General features: G+C 39.3%; 1 protein-coding gene across 6 annotated transcripts in view; it reads right to left on the bottom strand.

Annotated features, from left to right (window-relative positions):
• Positions 1-27,230, bottom strand: part of LOC122822958 (PH and SEC7 domain-containing protein 1-like) — a 94,459-nt gene that overhangs the window by 24,710 nt on the left and 42,519 nt on the right. For 4 of the 6 annotated variants that reach the window (XM_044102089.1, XM_044102090.1, XM_044102091.1 and 1 more), the window contains exons 6-10: positions 17,531-17,725; positions 15,126-15,206; positions 14,428-14,540; positions 13,195-13,253; positions 11,802-11,891 (exon numbers count right to left, since the gene is read on the bottom strand). In XM_044102089.1, coding sequence (XP_043958024.1) covers positions 11,802-11,891; positions 13,195-13,253; positions 14,428-14,540; positions 15,126-15,206; positions 17,531-17,725 — 538 coding nt within the window. Of the gene's footprint in view, positions 1-11,801; positions 11,892-13,194; positions 13,254-14,427; positions 14,541-15,125; positions 15,207-17,530; positions 17,726-21,542; positions 23,027-27,230 lie in introns of those variants that run through there. The other 2 variants (XM_044102095.1, XM_044102093.1) reach the window with 2 other exon arrangements.

The following is a 27,230-nucleotide window of genomic DNA, read 5'->3' as shown; positions in this document are numbered from 1 at the left end:
GGGCACAGAGGGAAGAAACGGTGTGATCAGGCACTTTTGGGACCGTCAGTCCGTCAAAGACCACCAAACTGTCAGAAACAAACGATTCCTTGCAGACACATTAGACACCAATACCAGAACCAGATGGAGCCTGCATGAAGCCAGGTGGTGGTATTATATAGCATGTAGTACGATAGCATGAATGGTTTGCAAACAAAATCACTGGTCTGCAGGTGCAGCTCGTTTAGATAACACAAAAAAAGCTTTAAAAATGCATCTTTGGCTTTCATGACTGAGATCTGTTAAAGAATCGCTATCATTGATCAATTTTCACCAAAAATCTCCCAGATTTCATTGTGAAAGTAAAGAAATAAATTGCAATTACATGGACTAATAAATAAATGTATCCATAATTATTTATAAATACCAAATTATTTCTTGAATACTGGTTAAATAATTGAGTAACAAAGTGTGAACTTTATTAATTTGACGTCTAAGTCATTCTATTTTAAAATAAAATGCAATTGTTCCTGTATTTACTTCAGTGAAGTCGTTAAATCCTTGCATCTGATTGGTTAACAGGAAAAGTACTTCAGACCAATTAGATTGACTAAAACAGCGTTATTCCTAACATCTAAGATAAAATACATTCATGATGTACATGAGACAAATAATTAACAGTGATATATAGTTCTTATATAAGCATTTTGTATTCATGACAAATTTAATACGTTTCTGTGCATATTTATCCAATTATAAAGACATTTTTATAACAATCTTTTCATCGTGTATTTATTAAACTGTGGCAAATTTGCATCTCCATAGAACTTTCTCAATGTGGTTATCTTATGAGAACGCAATTTAATTTCTAATTAAGCCTCGTGGTTTTGTGGTCGAGTTGGACAATTAAAATTACAAATAAAAATTCAGTTTAATTTGAATTTTATAGTGTTGTTGGGAGGACAAGCTTTCATAACGACAGGTACCTCATTACCGGGGTTTATTTCACTAAGACGTTTCCCTGAGGTTTAACATGTTCATCATGCAGAAACACTTCCTTCTCAGTTTCTATCCGACTTATGATGCCAAATCTACAGTATTTCCATCCAAGCCCGAATATCTTCAATTTCAACAATAAATACACAGAAGCAGCTGATTCAACGATTCCCCCTGAATAACTTTACTTATGCAACAAGCAAAGGAAAAACACAATCCGCTGTCACTGTAAGACCTGAGGTTTCAGAGACATCGCAGTGAAAAGTCCAGTAAATAAAGGTGAAAAATAAACCAGTAAAACTCCACTGGTTTTGCGAGTCTGAGACCAGAAACGATCGGCGTCACCTTTCCCTGCTTGCTGTATCAACACCGTCAAATGGCAACAAATGAGAGACGTGTGTGGTAGTTTTCCTTTGTGGGGTGGAAAAAAAGCTTTTTCCAGGTAAATTTGAATTGTAGAGGTACATCGTAATAATTAATTATGGTCAAAAAGTTTATTTATTTCAATAATTCACCTCAAAAACTCTTACATAGATCAATTTCACGCAGTCATATATTTTATATGTCTATTTATGCTCATTCTAAACAACTATGGCTTTTAACTAATGAAAATCTAAAACTGGATTCGTCAGAAGCATTAAATAAAACATGAGACCAATTTAAAAAGTTGTTTAAAACAAAAGGTTTTTTCTTTATGGACGACACAATCATGTAGAAGACTGCTGACTGATTGATGTTTGGCAGGCACTTTCCAAAAAAATATTAAGTCACAAAGGCCACAGCTAAAGAACCTGCTTGTTCACAATGGAAAGTTTAGTAGAAGGAAGAAGTGTGGCATCAATTCCAGAGTCTTAAGGAATAGCAGAGAGGCACAAAATCCCAGTTATCTGAGATTCAATGTAAAGTTTCCACTTTGAGCCTCTGAGTTGATTTTCTCTTTCAGGTAAGTCACATTTGATATTTGACACTTGACACATTTGACTGGTTCAGGGGCAGCTGGATTCAAGGAATGGTCCAGCTGAAGATAGCCCAGGATGCACTGAAAACATTTTTCTTTCCACTCAATTTTACAGTAGCTTGCTATCATTCAACATTCAATGAAAATCCAGGATTTTCAGCAAAAAACGCCAGTGGCTCACCCTTCAAAGATCAAATCAGCAGACGCCCCTCCATGATTACAGAAACAATAACGTAAGATTTTTAAATTTATAAAAAAAATTTTTAATAGGTGTCATTTAAAAATACAAAACTTTGGGCTTTTCTCAGCTGTAAGTCAAATTTGTTCAAATAAACAAAAATTAATCTTTGAAATACATCACTCCACTTCCTGAATGCATATCGAAGTTAACTTTTGTCGGATGAAATTACTGAACATTCAAAATCACAGAGACGCCCCTGAAGGCACCACAGTGTTACAGTCTGGACAGTTTTCAGTACCTTTCTCCTCTTCCTGGCCTGTGGGTGGTTCTGCCCATCCTGAGCTTTGCCCAGCAGGTCTGGAAACACGAGAGGTTTGAGGGAGCGTGAGCGAGGCGTTCTGGGATAGCGAAACGGGTCCATCATCCGGAAGTCCCTTCCGTAGCGCACGGTGCAAAGGGAGCGTGAGCGTAGGCGCCCCGCCGAGTGCAGGCTGTTAACACCAATCATGATCACAGATTACGCACCAAAGAGTGTGCAAGGATCACTGGAGGCTGGAAGCAAACTCTTGTGATTCAGTCTGTGTTTGTCCCACAGAAAGCTTTAATAAAGTGTAAAAGATGCGAGTGGAGATGATCACAGACGGCGGCGGAGGCTTCAGAGGGATGCAGCGCATCACCAGGCTGCTGCTGAACAGACCTCGCTATCAGCACGCATCAAACCGCAAAAGTGTCATCTCTGGATGTCTGCACTCGGCAGGCAAGGCAGGGGGTGCACACCTGATGCTGAATTATGGATGAGACACCCATGTATTATACATCCTCTGAGTGGGCGAGATCTGGCTCCTCGCAGCTGAGAACCAGTCACAACTTTTCCCTTGTTTACTGAAGCAAAAACGGGGAATAAAATCAAAGTGGTGGATGAAAGCACGTCTTCACGTCGTCTCCACAGGAAACAGGACAAACACGGTGCATGCACTCCCAAAGAGAAACGAAGCTAACACTCTCACAGATGGCAGGGGTGTGAACGGACAGCCAGCGTGAAACAGATGGGTGTGAAATGCGGAAATGAAAAGCTAAAAAATACACAAAGCGGTGCTACGGAGCTTTTTGTGCCCATTAAAATGTAAAAGAGACTGAAAAAGGGGGTCAGAGAGTGGGTGGGAGGGACGGACAGTCGCCCTCGGACTTCAGAGCCGGGATTCCAAAGAGTGCACAGGATTCGTCACAAGCCCACGGATACAAGCAGAATAAATGTAGGGAAAATAAATTGTCCTTAAAGCTGAGTGGGAGAAGCAATCCTTCCTGTTGCTCCCACCGTAAAATGGATCCCCCCCAGTTCCATGGATCCGACTCTCGGATTATCTGCCTCACTTCTTCCTCCTGCTCTCTATCCACGAGTGCAGGTCCACTGACATCCTTTCATCCTCTTCGTTCCCATTTCATCTCATCACACATTCGGTGGCGGTGTCTGAAGGAAAAAGCGCCGTTATTTCTCATCCCTTTTCTCGTCTTTGTTGTTCACAATAAAAAACATAAAAATTCCTTTTTAATCCAGTTTGTCTTTTTTCCCCCCCTTGTTTCCTTGGCACTACTGCTCTTAAGGAGACGGAGGAGGAGGAAAAGATGAGGAGGAGGATGAGAGGAAGGAGAGCTGGTTGCCTGAGTCGCAGAGAGAAAAAAGAAGCTGATAGGGAGAGTGCTCTCTTTCTCTCTGCCTCCCTCCCTTCGGCTTCATCAATGCGCACCTCCCTCTTTCCCTCCCTCCCGCTCTCAGTCACCACCAGCGAATCATTGCCTCTCATACAGACGCCATACAGAAGCTTTTCTAAATTGTACTTTTTAAGGAAATTAATACGTGGCTATGTTTATGAGATGGAGAGAGCCTGACAAAAGAAATGAAAACACTATTTAGAAAATAATTTTTAACTTAAAGCCTGCTTAATCTTAACCGCTAAAATACTTGACAATAAAGGTATTTCTGATTTGATTAGATAGCTAATTTGCAATTTTAATAAACTGTCTAAGAAACTGTTTTGCTGTTTTTACTAATAAGCAAAAACTAGCATTGCATTTTTTTTTTTTATCTCACAAAACCAGAGCAAATATTCACTTTTAAAAATACTAATCGCTGCTTTTTGCTTGTTATCAAGTTGTTTGTCACTCCAAGTCGAGCTAACCGGTAAACTGTATCCTGCTAACGAGAAACCAGATTTCTATCATCTCAAACTGACTAACACCTATACTCAAAACCCATGGTCAGGCTATCCACTATTTAAGCTAAGAATTACAAAAAGCTTCAAAAAGTTATAAAGTTATACAGCTATTCAGATAAAACTTTAACGTCTAGCTTAATGCAACCTATAGCAAGACTCAAAGTCTTGGTGAAAGTCAATCTAACAGTCTCTAAAACTCAATTTACTCAGAGTGAAGATGACGAGTACTAATGCTAAGCTAACCAAAATCAATTTAAAAATTCATAATTTAAAAGAAAAAATCTCAAGAATGCTAACAACTATCCATCCATCTATCCATTTTCTGTTCACCCTTGTCCCTAATGGGGTCGGGAGGGTTGCTGGTTCCTATCTCCAGCTACGTTCTGGGCGAGGCGGGGTTCACCCTTGACAGGCCGCCAGTCTGTCGCAATGCTAACAACTTCTCAATATTAATTGAAAACTGTTTGCTACTTAAACTAAACATTACACAAAAAATTCTAAGTGTTACAATGTTCAAGATTCAAGCTAGAGGCTATTCCCAGTTTTACTAAAAGCTACTCATGTCAAGCTAAAGATTAATGTCAAGCTAACAGCTCAACAGAATCATGTTAAAAGCTTTTGAGTCAAATAAGGGTTAAGCTTAAGCTAATCTCCAAGCCATGCTATGCTATCAAAAGTATGCTAAACACTTCCCAATATATGCGACCTGTATGTGATCTTCAGTCTGAACAGGCAAACGATCTGAAAGTGTCCCGCCTGCGCAGTAGAGGGCGCAATAGCGTCAGCGTTCTCAGTGTTCAACCAACCGCCATAAAAAGAGGAAGTGTTCAATGTTGGCAGAAGTAAACATGGATGCTAATGGTGGAGTATAGCTTACGTTTTTGAAGTTGTTGTCCGACCGGAGCCAGCACTTTAACACTTTAATCCTCATTATAATCTGTCATGGTTGTTGTTTTTAATTCCTGCTTGCGCGCATCAGGACGCAGAATAGTGACATTTGTCGAAAATCAGCGACGTTCAGTTTGCATGAATGCGACCTGGACGTTAGGTCACATTTGAATCGGAACCCAAGCGGCCTGGGTCGCATTAGAAAAGAATCCGACTTGTACTTTTCAGACTGTCATGAAAAGATCAGATACAGGTCGTGATTACGTAAAAAAATCGGAATTGGGTCACTTCAGGCTGCAGTGTCACTTAGAGTAAAATTAAAAGCTGTTGAGTTAAAAAAAAAAAAAAAAAACCTACATAGGCTAATGTTAGCAGTGACTGAGATTCATGTTAACAGCTAATTTCCACCAAATCGGTCCCATGGCCTGGCCACAGAGAACCAGTTGTAATCTGATTTTAAATGCTAATATTGGATTTTAAAAGTTGACATTGCTGCTATATTAACTCCACATGAAAATTTATAGTAATAGTGGAATAGTTCACACTCACCTCGGTTAAAATTGCTCACAATCACAACTAAATTTGGAAGACAATGTAAAGTAAATTTCACAGATCCTGGAAATGTAACACACTCACTATATCAACATTTAAATACACTAACTTTACAATTTAAGAATTTTGCATTAACACCGTATCAACAGGGTTAACTGGTAAAATATCTAAATCAACTTTAAGCATTTCATTCAGTCTAATGCTTTTTTGGGAGGCACAGCACTTATGATTTTACCATAATTATGAGCCTAATACTGGGGCCTAGTAATGCTGCCATAATATTATATATTTTCAGGGATACATTTCTTTATGTGTCTTCCTACTGTTTCTGTCTGGTTGCTAAATTTAGAATGATTACTTCCCACTGTGATTGCTTCCTCTGGTATGCACAACAAGTTCCTAAAAAAGAAAAAGGATGCTCTCAGGACCAACATCTGTCTTCCTACATCAGGGTTGCATTTTGGTGAGGAGGAAACTAAAAGGAACATTACTGACCCAAGGGAGCAGATCTCACCTTTGACAGTTATGTCCAAACAACCTGCAGCTAGACACAGACCCAGTTGCAGGTGGAGGCGTAACATGTCCTAAATGTCCTGTACCAAAACCCAAACCCAAGCAGAGAACCATATTCGTAATAAATGTAAGCTAAACATACAGAGCTTATGAGCTCCAGCTAAATAACCCTAACAAAGGAGATTTCACTGAATCGGCTCTGTGAGATAGACATGAACACAGTAAGTCGAAACAGATGTCAGTAAAAAAAAGAAAATATCTGGCAGCATCCCATCAAGGTTTTCTGCATCTAATTAAAGTGGAGAAGATCTCAGCTGCATAAAATCACAGATCTTCTGATGCGAGCACAAGTTCTCGCTGTATTATCTATGCACACAGAATACTAATTTCAATAAGAGAATTAGAAAAGTGATACTGCTAAAACTACAAAAAAATATGTATCATATTACGCTTAAAAATAATTGTGCTTCAACGTCAATCAAGAATAAAGTATAGAAACACCTTGTTAGACATTTCGGGTGGGTAAGAACCAGGAGAAAATTGGATAGCGACCAGGTTTGTTTATGAAGTCTGTTACCACGGTGATATACTCCGAGTTGATGTTACAAATTAATCAGAAAACAAACCTTAGCATAATTAATGAGTAATTTAATCTTGGGTTTTAAGTTGTTAATTTTCTCCAGAGAAGATTATTTTGAATCTCCTAAGTTGTTTAAAATATGTGATGATGGCTTCCTCAAAATATTTTGATGAATATGGAATTAATTTAAATTTTTTTTTATGATAATGACTGATTTCTGACACTTAGTGAACCGCAGCCTGTCAATCAATATTTTATATCATTAAAGCTGCAAGGGGTGACTTTAAAAATATGTATACATCAAAAAAATCCTCTGCCTTTTCCTTGTGGTGCTACTGCCCTTTGCAGAAATACACAGAAACAGAAACAACCAATCAGAGCCAGAAGGAGGGTCTTTGCTGTTCATCTCCTGTCCAGAGTGTTCAAGCTCAAGATTGCTGGTTCGCTGCTACTGTAATGATGGCGGAGAAGCAACCTAAAGTTGAAGGAAAACCACCAAAAATGTGTTTAAAAGTATCTTGGAGGAGAATAATCACTCCAATCATATTTATTACCTTGTTTCCTCTTATTTCTCCCACATCGGATCTAAATCTCTGTTTATGTCCCTTTCGGAAAGCCCCGACAGCTCGGGGACAGGGGGACTCTGCTGACCGAAGCAGCTGTCTCCTCTTCACACTAATGGTGCTAGATTTCTATTTTTAGAGGAAAACGGCGTAAGATTTGCACCGATCAATATCTTTCTTGCTGCAGTCTTTTCCTCCCCAGGGCAGATGTTGATGTGAAAGAGGCATTTCATTTGTGCTGGAGGATAGGAGTGGCTTGACGGTTGATTTGCCCTCAGTGTACTTACAGACTTTTGCTTACAGACTATAGACAGCCACCCTGGTTTACTTACAGTTGATTTCTCTGCAGAGAAATGCAAAAGAACAGGAGAATCTGAAGCCTTATTGCAGGCTTTTTTCCCCCCCAACAAGGCAGTAAATCTGAGAAAAACGTGACATCCCAAATCTAGTAAAATATGCAAACTATAAAACAGAGTTAGTAAAATGTCGAACACAGAGAGAACGAGGCAGACTGAAGAGTCTGAGTATGGATGACCGTAAAGGGAAAGTTCTGGATTTTCAAAGGACAAACTGATGTGCTGAGACCAACTGAACCAAGGTCACTCTAACATTCAGATCCGTGTGTGTGTGTGTGTGTGTGACTGTTAAGCTTCTTGTCACAGTAAAAACAATCCTATAAATAAGAATAATGTGCTGGATGTTTAGAATCACTGCTCTGTTTTGTGGAAAGAATCACAATGATGAGAAATAAAGTGAATACTGGCAACAGAAACAAATATTTCTCAAAAAAAAAATGAATTGGCAGATTATTTTACTTATGAAAAAAAAAATTGGTTTTGTTTCCATCAACAGTAAATATTATTGACTTAAAACAAGCTCCTATATCTCACTGAACAGTTACTTGTTTTATCAGGTTTACTGAGATATTTGAATTAGAAACTAAACCAAAAATACTTGGTAAGATTTTGTGTTTTTTCAGTGCGTTTGCATAAAAATCACATTTGTCTGTTTCCAGGCTTCATGTATCGCCCGGCTTGACCTTTTTGTATAAGAGCAGCAGTTGTAGCCCTATATTTTTGTGAACATTTCAGACACATTTCTTCCTTTTCTTTCTTCCCCCATCAGCAAAAAGAAAATAAGTCATCTGTCGTAATCAATGCTGCTACGCATTCGATAGCATCAATCTGGCTAATTACTGTTTGACGAGAGCGGTTCGGCGTCTGATTGAGCTGTGCTACAGTTCGACTCGAGCAGAATTTGTTCTCCTGCTCCACTGCGGGCTGGTAACCTACTTCAGAGCATCATTAGCTCCCACTTCAAGCTTTGAGCCCTGAGCAGTGCAGAGAGGAGAGAGTGAGCGGGAGTGCAAACCTATGCATCTCTAAGCTGCACAATAAAGAAAGTTTTCACTAAAGCACAAGCTCGGGCACGCAGCCAGAGCTCCAAATCCTGCAGGGAGCCGTGCTGCTGTAACCGAACAGCAGCTTTGTTTTATCGCGAGGGCCGCGATGGAGGAGTGAAGGAACAATGATGTTGAAGGAATGCTTATTTAGCAGACTGTGGCACCGGGAGAGCAAGTCCCGATCATTTCTACAACTAAAGTACACACGTCTAATGTGCAGAATGTTGTATTTAAAAATATATATTCTGACGTGATGGGAAACACGGATTCTAAAGTCAGCTTAAGCAAGAAATGACAGTTCTATAAATAAACCGTAAAAACTGCAGAAAATAAATGAGCAACTTTTTTTCTATTAAATGCAACAAAAATTCAGTTGCTAGTCAAGATAAAGTAGGACACTCCCACACTGATCCGCACTTATAAAACAGCAAAACTACACAGGCATGTGGCACCACGTGCACATGATTAGGACATAAATACTTTCATAGGTATGGCCGATTTAAAACTCAGACTTTTATTTTGGCAAAGAAGACCTTAAGAATAGAATATAATAGAATGTAAATATCCTTTATTGTCCCACAATGGGGTCATTTCTGTTCAACAGCAGCAAATAGACTCACAAATATAGGATATAAAAACAGAATAAAGGGCAAAAAGAAGGATGTAGCATCTTATGGATCTTGTAAAAGATTAAAATGGGTCTTAAAATAAACTGAGATTAGCCATTAAACTGTCTACAAGTGAGGAATATTTAGAAAGACTGACATGAGACTGTCATAAACACCTCTTATGAACACGAAGGAGCCTTTAGGAATGTTTATGACTGTTGTCATGAAATGTCATTCAGAAAATAATGACACTTTTAATGCGAAGTTGTTCTAAAAGTTGCATTAAAAGTGCCAACTTTGCATTAAGCTGTCATTATTTACCATACAATGCAAAGTTGGTACTTTTAATGGACAGAAGTTTCCCAAAAAAATCTAAAATATTATCTTGCGACCTATCTCATTGTCTTATTCCTGTTGCTACTTTGTGCACAAGCTTAACTCTCAAACTTTTGCTTTGAAGGAAAAACAAAGAAGCCTGGCGTTTGTAGATCATATGGACTAAAACTGGGACTTGTTCTTGAGACAAGAACAAGTGTAAACGTGGATATCTGGTCACCAGAGCAGCGGACATCTTTGATATAAACCGAACGCAACTTTCCAGGGAGAAAAGACGAACTGTGGAGGACGGAGATGGGAGTGTCATATTTGAAGATGTGGCTGCAGGACCTGACTGCATTAGATTATTATTAGATTTAGGGTTCAAAACAGGACAGAGAAAAACATTTGTGAATACAAACCAGGTATGAAAAGGGAAATGGGAAAGTTGGAAAATTAGTTGAGGAAATGAGGGAATCACTGACGCTAACGATGGTGGGGGAGGAAGTCATTTTGAAGCAAGAAATTATGAAGCGATAGCAGAGAAAAAGAGGACAGCAACAAACAAGATAGACTGTTTAGAAACTAAACTACTCTCGGAGAAAGAACAACGAAGGTAAATGTTAGACTGGATTAAAATAAACACGACTCCTTGACAGGAAGTTAAGATCTGGGGATTCATTAGTCTTTGGATTTTTTATGTAAATTCAAACAGTAAGAAGTTTCTTACTGAAATAAAAAAAGATACATTTTTCAAAACGAAAACTGTAGGCTATGAATTTAAAATTTAAAGGGTATAAAATATTAATCAGTCAAATTAAATTGTACTTTATAAAAAATAAATAAGTAAAATATTTAGACGTGGTTAATTTCTAACATGTCTACTTTTTTTAGTAAACAAATCCTAAACATTTTTATAAGAATCAACACAAAGATCCTGGCTCTGCTATTATTACATGTCCGAGTCCAGAACTAAAACTAGGTCCATGGACTGCCAAAAAGCTGCAGAAAAACTGACCAGAAATCATACTGCCACACAAGCTGCTATGCCTTTTCCAGCTTTTGCACATGGAAATAGCAGCTGTTTCCAGAGAAACAGAGAGAAAACCGCAGATAGAGACAAGCTGCTGCAACACAATCCAGGAGGACAAGCTGAGGAAAGAAAAAAAAAAATCTGAATGGGACAAAAGCTGAACTCACAGGTGGAGGTGAAGATAATCTGAGAAAGGTGGCAGCAAGACCGAGATTAAGCGGTACTGGAGCTAAGCAGCCGAGATAAGAAGCCGTCAGGAGCGAGAAGAAGTCAGACAAAGAGAGAAAAGAAACAGAGTTTGGCTCAAGGATAGAGAAGAAGGAAGTCTCACTGAGCCAGAATAAAAGAACATGTGATGATTAAAACGACTGTTGTTTGATTTTTACAAGCCTAAATAAGAGAAGTGATGCAGGACTCTCTTTGTCTCCTCCTCCATCTGCCCGCGGCCACAAGGCGGCTCCTATCTACCCTTAATAACCGGCGCAGCTTTTCATTTCAGTCCCGTCGTGGCAGCAGAAGGACGCGGCCTCGTTCTCTCCCTCATGCATTATAAATACTCCATTACAACCTGTTGGCCAGCCCTCTGTGGGCCTGTGGCATGTTGATGGACCACAGTGCAGATAATATCTACAGCATCATCATCAGGAGCCCCAAACTGATTGGGTTATGTTACCGCCGAGCGCCCGCGGCCTCCGGTTGAACCTTGTCTGCTGGGTCATAATCTGTTTAGAGCAACAAGGTCTGCGGAGGATAAAATACAGCACTGTATTTTATCCTCCTTTATATGACAACCCTGGTCTTCAGATCAAACTACAATTAATCTCCTGTAGCCGAAACCAGGAAGTGGGTATCCTCTGGAGAGGCCGTAGGTGCCAGCTGGCAGTCAGCGTCGACCGAACAGGCAGTCAGCCGCACCGATCTGAGGAACAATACACCGCTGGCACACACACAGCCGCCCTGCTCTCGTCGGTGCATGCCAACATGTGTGCTCACTGTTTTTGGACAATGAGAAGGACTTACTTTGAGCAGGTCTTTGGGGAAATCCTGGCCACCGTTCAGTCCTTCCAGATTGCCAATAAACTGTGTGCATGACATCCTCTTGCCAATGTTCTGGGGAATAAACAGATTATTTTATATCAAGAAACGCCTCATTATCTCTATCCAACGCACGATACCACACAGTACAAATTAGGCATGAACTTTTGCATCCTTGTTAGCCTGTTTGTGGGGGGGAAGAAAGAAAATTATGAAATTGCATTAGGAGATAAACAATGTGTGCTTCTTGGCCTCTTGATATTTCAAACTCAGTCTATAATTCTGCTAATTTCTATTTCTTACTCGGCTGGACTACAGTCAAGGTCAAAGGTTTTGGCACGAAAACAGGTGAAGCTGGGAAGTCAGGGATTTAATTTGGACACCATGCCACGAACCTTGATGTACTGAAAAACACATTATGTGGGTTGAAATGAGACGAAACGAAGCACATTTTGTGGTCGATCGGGTCCTGTCACACGGATCGAATAGTGCGGGTGTATTTGAATCAAAGGTGTGTAATATCAATGCTATATCTAAATAAATCTAATTATAACAAGTACAGTTCCTGGATTACACACACAATAAATGAGTTGTAATGTGTCTGGATAAGTTAGCATTCACTGTATCACTATTAGAAGACTTTTGTTTGTTTGTTTTTACATTTTACTAACTTTGTACTCAATAATCACTGCAGTTCATAAGTTATACTCATAGAAATGTTCAACTTTCGACTACAATTTGGACTTGTAACTTGTTGTACTTAGATTCTCCACTAGAGGACACAAGACAAGCTAAAAACCCAGATTTTTCTTTTCCATGTTAAATTTTGCAGTTTTACCCTAATTTGAACTGTCATATTGAGATAATGCCTTATTATGATTTCAACTCACAGCCTTCTGTTTCCTCCGAGGCAGCCAACATTATCATTAAGTAATCGACTCTAATCGTGTTTGCACAGCCACTGCCTGCATCCTCTACCAGAGGTGTGCTCTCAGGTCGAAACTGAAAGAGTACAAATGTGCAGAAACTTCCTGTAAGAGCTGATCCCCAATCCCACCTCTTTAATTAATCATTCTTCCACAGCTCTGCACCATCACCGAGCAGAGCTGCCAATGACCCAGATTTTTAAAAGAAGGCTGCGACAGTAAAACGAACAGATTAATAAAAGAGAAAGAGGCTCAAAAGTGAAAACCTTCAGACCCGGATCAGAGCGCCGTCGGCTTCAGTTCATATCTGCAAAACTTCGCAGCTAATGAAACGCTTGCGTGTTTTAACTACGGCTCTTTCATTTCGGTCAAATCCCCTTTTTTAATCACCTGCGGTTTTCCCACATCGGATTTCTAATCCACATTCACTCCGGTTCAACCAGAGGACCTACCTGACCGTGAAGGTCGGTGTTCAGCAGCATCAGGGCACAGGTGAGCGTATGAGCTGCATCTGCAGGATGAAAACATTGCTTTCTCATTAAACCAAACAGAACAAAACCACGGTGGCTGCCTGACGTTTTTGCTTCACTTCTGTCCTGTTGCTACATAACTATACGATTTGAATATTTACAAAGACTTGAACATAAACCTTATCACGCAACTTCAACTTTTTTATATTTCCCCAAATTACAGCCACAAACTTTAGAGTCTTTTTGTGATTTTGTGACAGAGAAACAACTGAGAATGCAAAGTAGAGAAGTGGGAAGAAAATTAAACAAGGTTTTCAAAATAGTTTACAAATAAAAATCTGAAAAGTGTGGGTTGCTGTTATAAATTATGGAGCGTGTCAGTGATGATAAGTCACCACTTATCCACAACCACAGATTACTGCAGCTGAGAGCTTTTTTTTTTATTTGGTTGTAAATGTAAGCTTTGCCTAAAAACTGTGTTTGTTTGTATTTTACTCTTCTCACATCCTGGTTCGTCACTTTGTGCCACTTCTCTTCACCCAGATGTTCGATTTCTTCAGCTTTGCTCCTGTCTGTGTTGGAGATGCTGTAAATACTGGTCCTCTGTCACTGCAGAAGCTTCAATTCCTACATTCAGGTGCATCTTTGGTGCAATGTCTATCAAAAATAGCTATGCTTTTTATGGTATTTAGGGGAAAGAATTACATTTTTGCCACATATAAAGTAAAAAATGCTCTGATATAAAAAGAATATATTTTTCTCCATTTCCTTTGTCCTGAATGAGGGAAACTGGGAAACTGCAGACAGGATACGTCACAGGTTAGGTCTGAACGTGGGATTTCTCTTACTACTCTTCCTTAAAATACGGACTCTCGATTCCATTTCTGGGAACCACAGTAAAGGGGTTTGAAAATTTTATCCCTTTTCTTCTACTCCACAAATATCCACATGAAACCTCAATAAAATGCGACGTTTCTGGCTGTAACGTGACAAAATGAGGAAATGTTAAAGGGGTGTAAATACTTTTGCAGAGCACTGGAGCTGCAGTCTCCGTGGTCCTCTGCTTACAAGTATTTCTGTCATCACATTGGCTCAAAGCCGACATGCTAGTTATGATGACTTCTATAAAGAAACAATTTCCTCTCCAGCACATGTACTAATATACTTAAAGTTGATCTTTTAAGGCTCTCTGAGTGTTTTCCCCGCAGCGCTCACCCTCAGATGGCAGGACCTTTGGGTTGCACTCCAAGTAGCGTCTGGAAAAGTGTGACAGGACCCTCTCCCTCTCCTGAGTCTCCCCCATCAGAGCAAACTGCCTGAGGAAAGTCCTGCAGCGCAAACACAATTCATTCACCAGATGGTTAACAAACAGAAAGCTGGATGCACATGAAAACATGACCTCATTTAAAACGCTCAAGCATCAGTGTGCAGTGCAGATATGCGCAAACCTTTGCTTCTTTGAACAGATTAAAAGTTTTCAGCATTTTCATGCCTGCACCCTGTAAAAAAAAGTACTAAACATGTGCAAATGTGTTTGAGGAATTTACGATGCATGCCTAATATGCATACAACAATAAAACAAACATTAAAAGTAGAGAGTTTGTCTAAAAACCTTAAAATAAATCTATATGATTATTGATGCAATACCATAGTGCTCCTCTAGAGAGCAGTGTTTACCAGAGGAGAGTCCTACAGGCCCAGAAAACACAACAAAAATATTTTAAAAATCCAGGTTTTACTATAACTTAGGCCATAATCAAAGTATTGTGAGACACAGACAATGACTTTGAAAGTATAAGACAAACACAATGAAGCTTTAACTACAGCCAGACTTGAAATATTCATAGTGTGCATTCATTTTTAATCAAAAGCATTCATGCTTTGTGCTAAAAAGACGTGACAGGCTTACTTACCGCAGCGCTTGGTCAAGGGTGAGGCCGGTAAAACTGAAGAAACTTAGATACTCTTCTGCAACCATGCGGCTGAAGTCATTGCTACAAACAGACAGATGACGCAAATAAATACAGGTAGCCGTGACGGGAAAGAGAAGCCAGCATAAGAACAAACAAGAGAACAAAAGAGCATGAAAGCAATAACAGTGTGGCGTTCAAACAGTTCGAGCTTCCTGCGTTTACTGGAAAAGTCTCTGTTTGTGCCATCAGTCAGTTTGAGATACAGATTTGAGGCCAGAATCAAAGAGAAATAATAGAAGAGTAGATTCCCACAGCGCATCTGTCAAAAAGTGAGACAAATCCTTCAATCCCAAAATGTCTCTCATCATTTCAAACAAGCAGATCGAGCAGCAGAGAACTTTGCAAATGCAGATCTGTTTAAAACACTAATTTAGAAGGAAAACACAGAAAAGGAACAAACTGATTTTCCTCTGAACTGCATAAACAAAATAGGTTCAAATAAAAATAAACATCTGGGAAGTGTGATTTTCACACCTTTTTCTGATACCTTTAAATTAAACACAGAAGAAAAAAGTCCTTCTCTAATTAGTAAATAGAGTCCAGTTGTGTGTAATTTAATCTCAGTAGAAATTAATTTGTCCTCTACAGGCCTCCAGCCAGATCTACAACTAAACAGTTCAGATCAAAACTTGTTGATGTGATAAAATGGCCCAGTCAAAGTCATGATGTAAGCCAAGATGTAAATCTGTGGGAAGGATTGAAAATGTATGTTCTCTGATCGTCTCTATCAAATCTGTGTGAACTCGAGATGCTTTACAAGAAAAATGAGCGACAGAAAGAGTCTGGATGTGCAAAGCTGGTAGAAACATTTATCAGAGGAAAGGGGGCTGAATACATAATACACCTGTTACAGTTTTCAGATTTTATTTGTAGATTATTTTGAAATCCACATATAATTTTTTTGTCCCCTTCACAATTATGCTCTAGTTTTACCTGTCACTTGCATTAGTTTTATATTTTTACAAAACTACATGATCTACTATCATTGTCGCCTGCAGGTTTAAAAAAAAGTGTTTTTAAACATTTTGCTACAAATGATTTCCAGCTAGTTTTTAGTTAGCTACATAAAAAGTTCAGCTATAAGATGTTCCATTTATTATTCACAGAAAAGGAAAATAAAGTATACGCTGGGTTGAAATGGACACTCTGTGAGTCATATTAGCAGGATATTACATTTGTAGAAACTTTAGGAATCCAGGAAACTTCTGCACTCGAGTGACACTTAGTAATTATCTCAGATGCTGGAAATCTTTCAGCCAGCGTTGCGTTTAGATCAGATGTGATAGTGGAGAGGCAACCCCATTCATGGTCACAATCTTTTCTGACAGATAAACAAAGAGCAGGAATAAATCTCCAAACTGAATGATGCAAAGAAAACAAAACAAAACAAAACAAACACATATGTGTGTACGGGCAGCTTGCACATCTGCTGCACAACATGTCAGGTTTTGCAGCGAGTCCTGCTGCGCTCCACACTTCACGTTCTACAAGGGAACGCTGCAGCTCTGCAGGAAAAGACTGCAGGTGATAAAGCGAGCCGCCTGCAGACACAAAAACACGGCGAAAGTATTTTGGATATGAAGCGAAACAGAAGAGGCCCCAGAACAGCTGAGCAGACGAAATCCAATATCATCCAAGAATCTGATCATGTGACTCCAGCCGTCCGTCTTCTCAGTTAACTCTTTACAGAGACATTTTGCTCTGTTCTTACTACAGAAATGTTTTAATATCAAATTAAACAAAAAAGAAAAGTTGTCTCATTTTGGTCTACTTTTAGTCTTTTTTAAAAACAGATGACCAAGTTTATTAAGGATAAGCTGTAAATATGGAATGACATCAACGTCAAAAACTTAATTCAGATGAGCCAGAATTTTATATAATCTTCCAAATTTGGACTTTAAAGTCTTTTTTTAACTTTTTTTTTCTTCAGCACCATTTATTTAATTAGATTAAATTAATTAATAGATTAACATTTATTTGTAATCCACTTAACTCTGACTTGTTAAAACAACAAATCCAGAGGTGAATAAGTGTTGTGTCAGAAGGCAACAAAGGGCTCAGAACCGATTTTAAATGTGACATTTAGGGCCGTTTGTTCTTTATGGAAGCAAAATCCTCAAAACAATAGCAACTGTTTCTTAGATTCCAGGAGATAAATCTAAATAGCTGTTAGCTCAAAACTTGCTAATTTCTCATTTTTGACCACATGCTGCACAGTGTGCCATCATGGCTGGGGACTGAAAAAGAAGTGAAAACCCAAAGCCCGGAGAGATAAACCTCAGAAACCCTGGAGAACCATTCAGTGGGGAACACTTTAACAGCACAATAAACCCGTGGCGGCTCACTTCTTGCTGAGGTTGCGCGACACGTCCGACTTCCTGAATCCATCCAAGTGAAAGAGACGCTTGGCGAGTCGTTTGGCGGCTGCCACGTCGCCACGGTGACTGCCGTTGGTGAGGGTGTCGCTGCTGCCCAGACCCAGCCGGTCACTGAGGTCGTGGCCCAGCTCGGAGTCCGTCGCCAGACGGGCCTTCTCCCTGCTGACGAGGGGTGTGGGACGGGGAAATTATTACAATGACAAAACAGAAAAATGAAAGCGATTACGATTCAGGATGAGAAAGCGGACAAAAAGGAAGTGGAGAATAATCAAGTAGAATGAGCAAAAGAAAAGAATGACACGATAGATGGTGATTAAAACTGATTTCAGTAAACCAGTCACTCAAAGACATCTTCTGCCTTGGAGGGGCAGCTCATGATCTTATTTTGAAGTGAGGCTTTCACATGCTGCCTCCATTGGATAACCATTTTGGTTTTTTTTTTTCATTTACCCCAGAGGTCATTGACCTTTACACTCCTAAGAGACTTTTGTACCTTCAGTCCAGATGAGCTAGATTTGTTTAGAACCAAAAATCTACATAAATCTTTGAAACAAAATGACTATTGTAGGAAATTTGTTCAGATTTTTAAACTGAAGTACAATTTTATGCTTGTGTTGACATTTAACATATTTTCTTCAATTAGAAATGTAATTTTGATCAAGAAAATTAGGTCAATAAGCAGGATGTTTGCAACTTATTGCCACAAAACAGCCACAAAAAAAAATCATCAAAAAAAAATCTTCTTTACTCTTTTAGTGTAAAACCACTAAATGCAGCATTTTGTGTTAGGTTTATATTTTAAACACTGCAAAACTCTTAAGCATTTTTTGGACAACGTTCTTAAGACATTTCAGGAAACCAGTAACTTTGGACAGAGTTCTTCTTAAGACCTCTGTCCAAAGAGCCACAGGTTGCAGACCAGTGACTTAGTCTAAACGCAGACGGTTCTTTAGCCCAAAACAGGCAGACAGTTTTAGCCAAAACTACCTAAAACTAGCTAGTCGGACAAAGATTAAAAAAACAAACAAAAAAAATAATAAAATCTCTACCATCTTAGAACAACTCCAATCCCAAAAGCCTTAGAACGATTTACACTAACACCACTTTATGAAACTTCAACCATTTTAGCTTTTGCACAGGAAGATTCTTTACACAAAACACTATTTACACAGGAAATGGATGTACAATAAGAAAAATATTAATAAGAACTTATCACCAAAGCTAGATCTTCAAACTACCAATAGAAACACACAGAGAGCTGGTTAGCACCCAGAAGGGTTTGATTGCTCCAATTCTAATAAAGATGTTTCTATTGATTACGGAGACAGTGTTAAAAATATTTTTAGCATAAAAAACACATCAATATTGTTTTTAAAAGTTGTTCCAGCTTTTATTTAATGGTGTTATAAATACCAAAAAACACAATATGAGCTAATGTAAGTTAAAAATAAATATTTGATAAATAAAACACTCATAAGTACGAGACATGGCACAAAGGAGAACTAAAGGTTTTATTTAAAAATTATGTTATTTCAAGTTTTATTTTACTCTGGATATAAAATGTAATAACCCAAAATAGCTGGACTTGCAGTTCTCCTCCATCTCTTCCAAAAGTAAGCTCATTGACAGCATTGGTTGGTTTATAACTCATTACATCTAGATTCTACTGTACCAACATTTTAAGCATGTTATGTCACACAGATAAAAGAAAATTACTTTTACAGCCTTTGCTATACTGTGGATGAGAGAAATGGGGTCTTTAGTTTCATTTAGAGGAAACAGTGACGATGGGGGAGCTTTTCATCAAGAGCTGTGTGACATCTCTCCCTGTAGCTCAAAGAATAGACTTTAAAATACTGTTGTTAGTTTATAAATCACTGAATGGTTTAGCACCACAATACATTAAAGATTTGCTGCTGTTGTATCAACCTTCCAGAACTCTCAGGTCTTCTGGTTCTGGTTCTGCTCTGCATCCCCAGAACCAGAACCAAACGAGGAAAAGCGGCATTTAGCATCTATGCACCAAAAATCTGGAACAAACTTCCAGAAAACTGTAAAACAGCTGAAACACTGACTTCCTTTAAATCTCAACTAAAAACCCACTTGTTTAGAGTTGTATTTGAAACGTAATCAATTGCAAATTTAATGACAGAATCTGACTATGTTGTGTTTTTATTGTTGATTCTATGTTGCATTGTATTTTTGTGTTTGATTTGATGTAAAGCACTTTGAAATGCCTTGCTGCTGAAATGTGCTATACAAATAAAGTTCGATTTGATTGATCTCTTATTGAACCAGCTGGCCAAAGAAAACAATGACAGTCTGCAGTTACAATCCAAAATTCAACAAACACTGTATAAAAACAAGATTTTATTTAGATTTCTCGAAGGGCGGCTGAAGGCAAGGAAGCTCTTTTTTGTACCGTACATCGAAAGTCACAAAATAAAATAAATTGTAAATTAGTGGTTTCACCAGATTCACTGCAGCGCTTTGAGAAACTTTCCTAAGCTGTTCACATGTTGTCAAGTCATAAACACTTCAGTGTATTTTACCTGATTTCATGTGACAGACCAACACCAAACGGAACATAATTAGAAAATCATACATAGTTTTCCTTTGCATTACAAATACAAAGCTTAAAAGTGTGGCATGCATTTTTATTTAGGCAGCTTTGCACATCCAGAGTGAAATGTTTCTCCATTATCAGACTCGGTGTTGTGTCTTTCCAGGGGTCCTGAGCAGGATTTAGCTCTGGACTTTGACTGGGCCAATCTAACACATGAATATTTGGGTGTTGGGGATTATCTAGAGCTAATTTAGCTAAATAAAATCATGCTGACTAAAACAGGATATCTGCGGCAGACTTCTTTGAGACAACAAATGATCTTGACTTTCTTTGTGTTGTGAGATCTGGCTGCGTAGATACTGACAACTCAGATCTACCCTACAGAACCCCACATAAACAAAAACAAACAGAACCTTTAAGAAACGTCAACAGTACTCTGTCAGCTGAAGCCTTATGTATGCCACGTCTCACCTGCAGGCTTTGGCCATTATTGGCATTTGTAAGATGAAACTGACCATGTAAGTTGAATTGATGCTATTATGTTTCCAGAATGAAAAACCTTCAACCAAAATAGAAAAATCATATAAAAAAAAATCATAATTCAACCCAACGCACTGACTAAAGCGTTTTAGACGGTGCTTCGTTAAAACACTGTTAATTGGGAGCGCAAGCTGCTATGGATGACTGAATTTTGATAGAAGTGTCTTCTGGGGACTTTAGAGGAAAAGTCAACAATGAACCAGCTGTAAAGTCTTCAGAAATCTGATCAACATTTGTTGGATCAGACCACATCCATGTCGTGCTGATCTGCAGATCTGAAGACGCTCTACAACTCAATCTTCCACCATTGCATTGTTCGGTCTGGTTTCTCTTCACTCGCTCTTGAACATAGATTCTCTATTAAGGAATAGATGTTGCTTCACAATATTCTCAAGGGTGCTGTTTTCCCTGTTTATACGCCCTTTTTTAATCATGTTTTCCTTCCACTCAACCTTCTATATTTAGGCTAGAATACAGCACTCTCTGAACAGGCAGGTCCTTAATTACTGAGCTTTTGTTGCTGACACTGCTAGTAGAGGGTGTGATTTACTCTCTGGTGGGTAACTTTTAAGTCAGAAGTCTTCACCATAATTGTGCAGCCTGTAGCAGAACATTTATGTCGTGATTTTTTATAGGTTTTGTCTAACAATATACATTTCAAAGAAAGTACATTTTGTGTTTAACTTAGTAGCAGTCATAATCATTGGAATTACCAGAAATAAATGCTTAAGATTAATCAGTCTGTGTGTATGGGATCTATATAATTTAGACCTCTAGTATTAATCACCTCCCTTGTGGGTGGTCATAATGTTCTGCCTGATTGGCGTGTAAACACCTTTTTCACCAAACAGGTGAGGCAAGTTCCAGGCCTACCTGTAGCAGGATCTCCGCTGTGTCAAATGCCGGTCGTCTCCAGCCGCAGACGAACTTTGAAAGAAGGACACCGAGCGCGACGCCTCACCTCCACCTCGCCTTCGACTGACCCCTCTCTTCCCTCTCGCATCGTACCCTGAATGCATCACCATCTAGTCCAGAGACCTAACGCGGAGAAACACTTCCCCCGAGACCGGAAGAGTCTGACTCAGTCCTGACTCTGGGCTGAGACTTTGTGAGTTTTTCTCCACTTTCTTACTGCCTCTGCGTTTGCTGTCACCTGAGCGTCACAGCAAGCCTCCATACCCACTCAAACTGTTTGTCCGTCTCTATCTTTTCTCCGTCTGTTTGATGTTTTTCTCTCTCTTCCTTCATTTTACTCCTCCTCCTCCTCTCTCTCTTTCTCTCTCTCTCCGTGTTTCCCTGTGCAAACATTCGCCGTGCCTCCTGCTGACCTCTCGTTCAGAGCTTGGAATGAGACTTGGCTTGTGCATCTCCTCAAAAATCACCTCCTTTCATACCTTTCACTCACTGCATCTCCAATTACGTACAGGCCGTCTGTCTATTGATGCCAGACAAACTTCTTTTATGTGTGTGAAAGCTTTTCACACACCTGCAGATTAAACAGGAGCTAGAAGGTGTCGGGTTTCAGCTGGATATCTGTGGGCTGTGTGCCTCTGAATTCCTTTTGCCTGCGGCGAAGAGGACTTTTTGGGGTTTTTTTTGTAAATGTCTGAGGCTGTAGTGAAGTCTGTTTACAGCGTGTGCTTTATGAGGACTTGCAGAAGTGCTCCCAACCACAAGATTAACCGCCAGCTCTGTAGTTTGGGCCACCCCACCTGTTAGCACTGACTCATCAAGGGACGACACAATGCCGTGAGGTCTTGAGAGAATTCCCGGTGTCAGCCTCTCTCTGTTCACTTGGCAGCTCCACACAATGAGCCACTGTCCAACGATCCAGACCATCTGAAAAGGGTGGCTCTACAAAGGAATGAGTAGGAAAAAAGGGGAGCGAAACGCCTACGTTTACAGCTCTTGCAAAAGTCTTAAAACTCAAATATGTTCTACAGGGATTTTATGTAATAGATCAACACAAAGTATGCATAATTGTGAGGTGGGAAGAAGGTCACGGGGGGAAATGTGCCGCATTGTCTCCATCCAGGATTCCAGAGCCTTTTGCAAAGCGTGATAAGGGCAGTGCTGAGCAAACACTGACCTTCTTAATCCTGTTCTTGTGTGCAGAGTCTTAAAATCTGGGGTGAAATTGTGACTATGTAACAAAAAAAAGTATTTAAAACAAATAAAACAGGAATGTATCAGCTGAAACAGCAGACTGAACTCCTTACTTCGTTACAAGCGCACACACACATTAAATCTTCACAAGAACATTGCATTGACTTCTGTTCATTTTTTATTCTTTTCTACAACCCATGCAGTAAACCTAATCATTATTACATGCCTAACCCGAAACCTAGCCCTGAACAAGGGGCTCTACCGTATTAGAACTGGGCTTTGGTCCCCACAAGGCTCATCAGTCTTCACAAAGTTAGTAAATATGCCAGAAATGGTCCTAAGAATACTAGCTAAACAAGTACACACACACACACACACACAAACATTATGTTTCTCTGTCTTTACCAGGAATTTTCATTGACATCCATTCATTTCTTCAGCCTTACCCTAAACCATTACCAGTACATGCCTAACCCTAACCTAAACACAATTCACACTAACCCCTGGCCCAAAAGCAACACTCTTCCCCAAGCAGCCAGTCCCACAGCGTAGTGAGTGTTAGGAAAATGTATCAGGCCACACACACACACAAAACCTTACAGCAGTTGAAAGCCAGACTCAACCACTGTCGTTAGGCGCCCTCTAGTGGAAAAAGCAACAAGCACGCTAGTTTTTCTGCCTCTGCAGTGCGGTCAGTTTCTAAATCATTGTGACAATGACAAAAAGTCAAACAGACAACGACCTTAGTTTGACTTTAATATGTCATACAAGCTCAGTGAAAGCATGAGGAGATAATGCTCCGCATGTTTTAAGGATAGAATGATTAAAAAAATAAAAAATAAAAATAAAAGCTCTTGAGCAGCATACTGGACTGAATAATCAAGGGGAGTCTTTCATAGCTACAGCAACAGCTTTCTGTTCCACCATACATTCACAAAAAGCCCACCTTCATGCATAAAATCAAAACATGCATTTCACCTACACTCTTATCCGTGATACCTGGAAGCACAGGTGCATGAAAACACACACTGACAAGGAAATAGTCTAAGATGGATTTACACATTCCTGTGTAATCTGTGTGGTAGACAGCATGGGACCATATGCTGATGCAGTGACCTTCACTTTAAGCCACTGCAGCACTGCTTTTTTCAAGGAGAATCACACACACACACAGACACGCACGCACACACCCGCACCCACGCATGCTCTAAAGTTGGTGGAAAAGCATATTAGCAGGAATATGAAGAATATTCAGGCAAAACTTTACACCTGGGTCTCAGAGGAAATAAACCAGTATTGATAGCTCTGTACAGATCTTCATTTGTTTCTTGACTCAACTGTGTCTAAAGCTGCCCTGATTTCACCAACCAAGATGGTAAAACAGGAACATCTGAAGTTCCTGGAAAAAAAAATTTAATAAAATAAACACTGGCCTGGAATGTTTTTAACAGCAATGCGTTTTTAGTTTCTCCTGCATGTCAAAAGTTTGCAACCTACAATCTCAGCTCTAAATGGTAACATATCGCCCAATCTGCTTCTTTTAAGACCAACCAGAAGAAAAGTTTTAGTCAACGTTCCTGTCATTCACTCCTGGAGGCTGTTCAGCTCCAGACTCGGTCGCAGAATTAGATGTGTGCAGGTATTTATGTTAGAAATTCAAAATGGCAATGTTCTCAACATGAAACCTGGCCTTTTTTTTACGGCTGGGTCTGGCCACTCTAAAGATGAAGCTAACTTCAGCTTCTACGTTCGTCTCAAGTCCAGCAGGTCGACTTCACGACAGACACACTCAGGTTCGCTGCATTTATTCCAACAAAACAGAAAATCAAATTAACGTCAGTTACAGACGGCAACAGACAAAAAGGGGGAGGAGCTGTCGGTTACTGGTTGCCATGGCAACCGCCAACTGCCAAGTTCAGCGTAACAGAACGTAACACAACGATAACATGTCTGGAGGAACGACTTCTTGACTAAGCAAAAATAGATTCAAAGAATAAACAAGCACATTTTTACAAATTTAAAATAAAAATAAGATAAATTAAAGTAAAACCATGTTACATAAGAAGGTTGTGGTTCTTTCCGTCGCGGTCCATATGTGTCCCAACGTTTTAGATGAGGGTCAGAATGAGAAGAACAAGGTAAAACTGAGCATAATGTTGTGTCTGGGTTGGGTTGTTTTCAATGCATAACAAACCTCTTGGGGTTTAACTGTAATTTAGACCTTTGACTTAAAAGTACAGAACATAGCAGAAAATCTGAGGTCGTCCAAGTAGCGATTATATTCAGTTTAAAGGCTTTTTCCTGTTAAAGCTTCTTTTTTTAATGGCCTCATATGATGCATGTGCAATTACACCCCTGAAAACTTCCCTCCTGAGTGATCGGCGCTAATCTACAGCTTTAAACGCTGCGGCTCTACGGGTTTCCGGCTCTGAAGCAGATTTTTGGGTCCCAGCTGCAGGGATTTGCTCCCATTCAGCCAGAACATCAGTCAGCTCTCTCACTGACTCTGGCTCATAGTTTTTCCTGACTCTGTCGGATTAAACAGTTCCTGGATTTGTTCAGAAACTTGGCTTTGCATGTAGTGGCGATAATTTAGTGCCGATTTAATGTTGAAGTTTAAATTATGACTTCAGGTTTGCATTACATTCAATAATGTTAACATGTTTTTGAAATGAGCATCTCATAAAGTATATTTAGAAAACAACAACAATGATTAGCGGTTTTACACTTTTGTTGCAAATATCTTTATGTTTCATAAACTCCTGTCTCTCAATATGAAACATGTATTATGTGTAAATTAAGAGGGATTGCTCAAAAAGCCAGTATCTTGACGTAATTACCAACTGAGAGCGATTCAACGTTTTATAACTGGGATTGAATTTGAACATGCATAATTGACTGAAGGGCTGCACAGTGCAGCCGTTGGTAGAGCTGTTGCCTTGCAGCAAGAAGGTCCTGGGTTCAATTCCCGGCCCGAGGTCTTTCTGCATGTTTTCCCTGTGCATGCGTGGGTTCTTTCCGGGTTCTCTGGCTTCCTCCCAAAAACATGACTATCAGGTTAATTGGTCTCTCTAAATTCTCCCTAGGTGTGAATGGTTGTTTGTCCTGTTTGTCTCTGTGTTGCCCTGCGACAGACTGGCGACCTGTCCAGGGTGACCCTGCCTCTCGCCCGAAACGTTAGCTGGAGATTGGCACCAGCACCCCTCCGCTGAATTCAATTGACTATATTTCTATAAATAAGTTGGATGTTTTCTACTTTTTTGTAAAGCGCCTTTGGATTACATAAGTTTTGGCACTGAAACTGAAATAAGTCTAACCAGTTCCAGTCTAACTAAAAATATTCCACTAATTTTTTTTAGAATTTGTTTCTCTGATCTTGGCTCACATTTCTTTTTTGCTGGCTAACTTTTTACTTCAACCACTTGACAGGGTTCAGTAAGTAAATGTGTTATTTATTTTTCCTACTGTCTTGTTGTTCTGTCAATATAAATTCCAGCACACAAAAAGACTTCACATGTCCTAATGTTAGATGGTACAGAATTAGGAAATTAATCCATCACAGTTTTGTGTCTTGTTTTACCTGACAATGTAGCTATAAACCGATACTGATTTGTCTTTTGTAATTGCAATATACAAAGATCAATTAGCAACATTCGAAGGATTTTTGAAGCTTTCCTGAAATAGAAGATGATTTATAGTAGGAGCAGATTTGAATTTCCACTGCCCTGCCAGAGAGAGCAGCCAACTCTGTACAAAGGCACTGAAAGCTCAACAAGATAAAGATACTGAGCAACTTCCAAATTACTTTTATCTTTTAAAGTATTGCTCTCCCTCCCCTCCTTGCAGCCTGAATATACCTGTCCTGTTTACTTAAAAACAAGCTCTAAGTTTGTTTTTAAACACCTCACTGATGCTATAAGTCACAACTTAAGAGTGTCCTAATGTCAGAATAAGATTTTTGGGTTTCCAACCATCTGCAGCTGCATTTTCATTACAAAAATGCGCAAAACATTGTTGATATTCCACCAGTGTCAAAAGGACAATTTCGCAATTGTGATGTTCCGTTAAATAAGAGACACAATTAAGAGTTTGATGCTGCAATAAGTCAATAAAAAACACGATGTGCCATCATCCTCCTAACGCTTTCTATTTTTTTTATGCGAGATCATACGACTCGCATGATGCAAAAAAAAAAATTCCAATGCGGTTTTCCTACACTAATTTTGTTAGAGTCAAAAAACCCATCTCATTGTAGCGCAAAAACATTTAATTGAAAAATGTGAGTTTTTCCAAAATTGCCATATTTTCATTAAGCAAATTTATTTTTGGAATCCCAATTTTTGCAATTTTAAGGTCAATAGGAACGCAGCTCGTGAGACGTGAAGCTACGAAGTGCCACATGAGGTTAAAATGACATTATCTGACTGGCTGAGGTGATGAAGGGTTTGGTTTACT

Source organism: Gambusia affinis, linkage group LG20, assembly GCF_019740435.1.
Source record: "Gambusia affinis linkage group LG20, SWU_Gaff_1.0, whole genome shotgun sequence".
In the NCBI taxonomy this organism is placed as follows: Eukaryota; Metazoa; Chordata; class Actinopteri; order Cyprinodontiformes; family Poeciliidae; genus Gambusia; species Gambusia affinis.
This window is presented reverse-complemented; position numbering and strand designations above follow the sequence as displayed.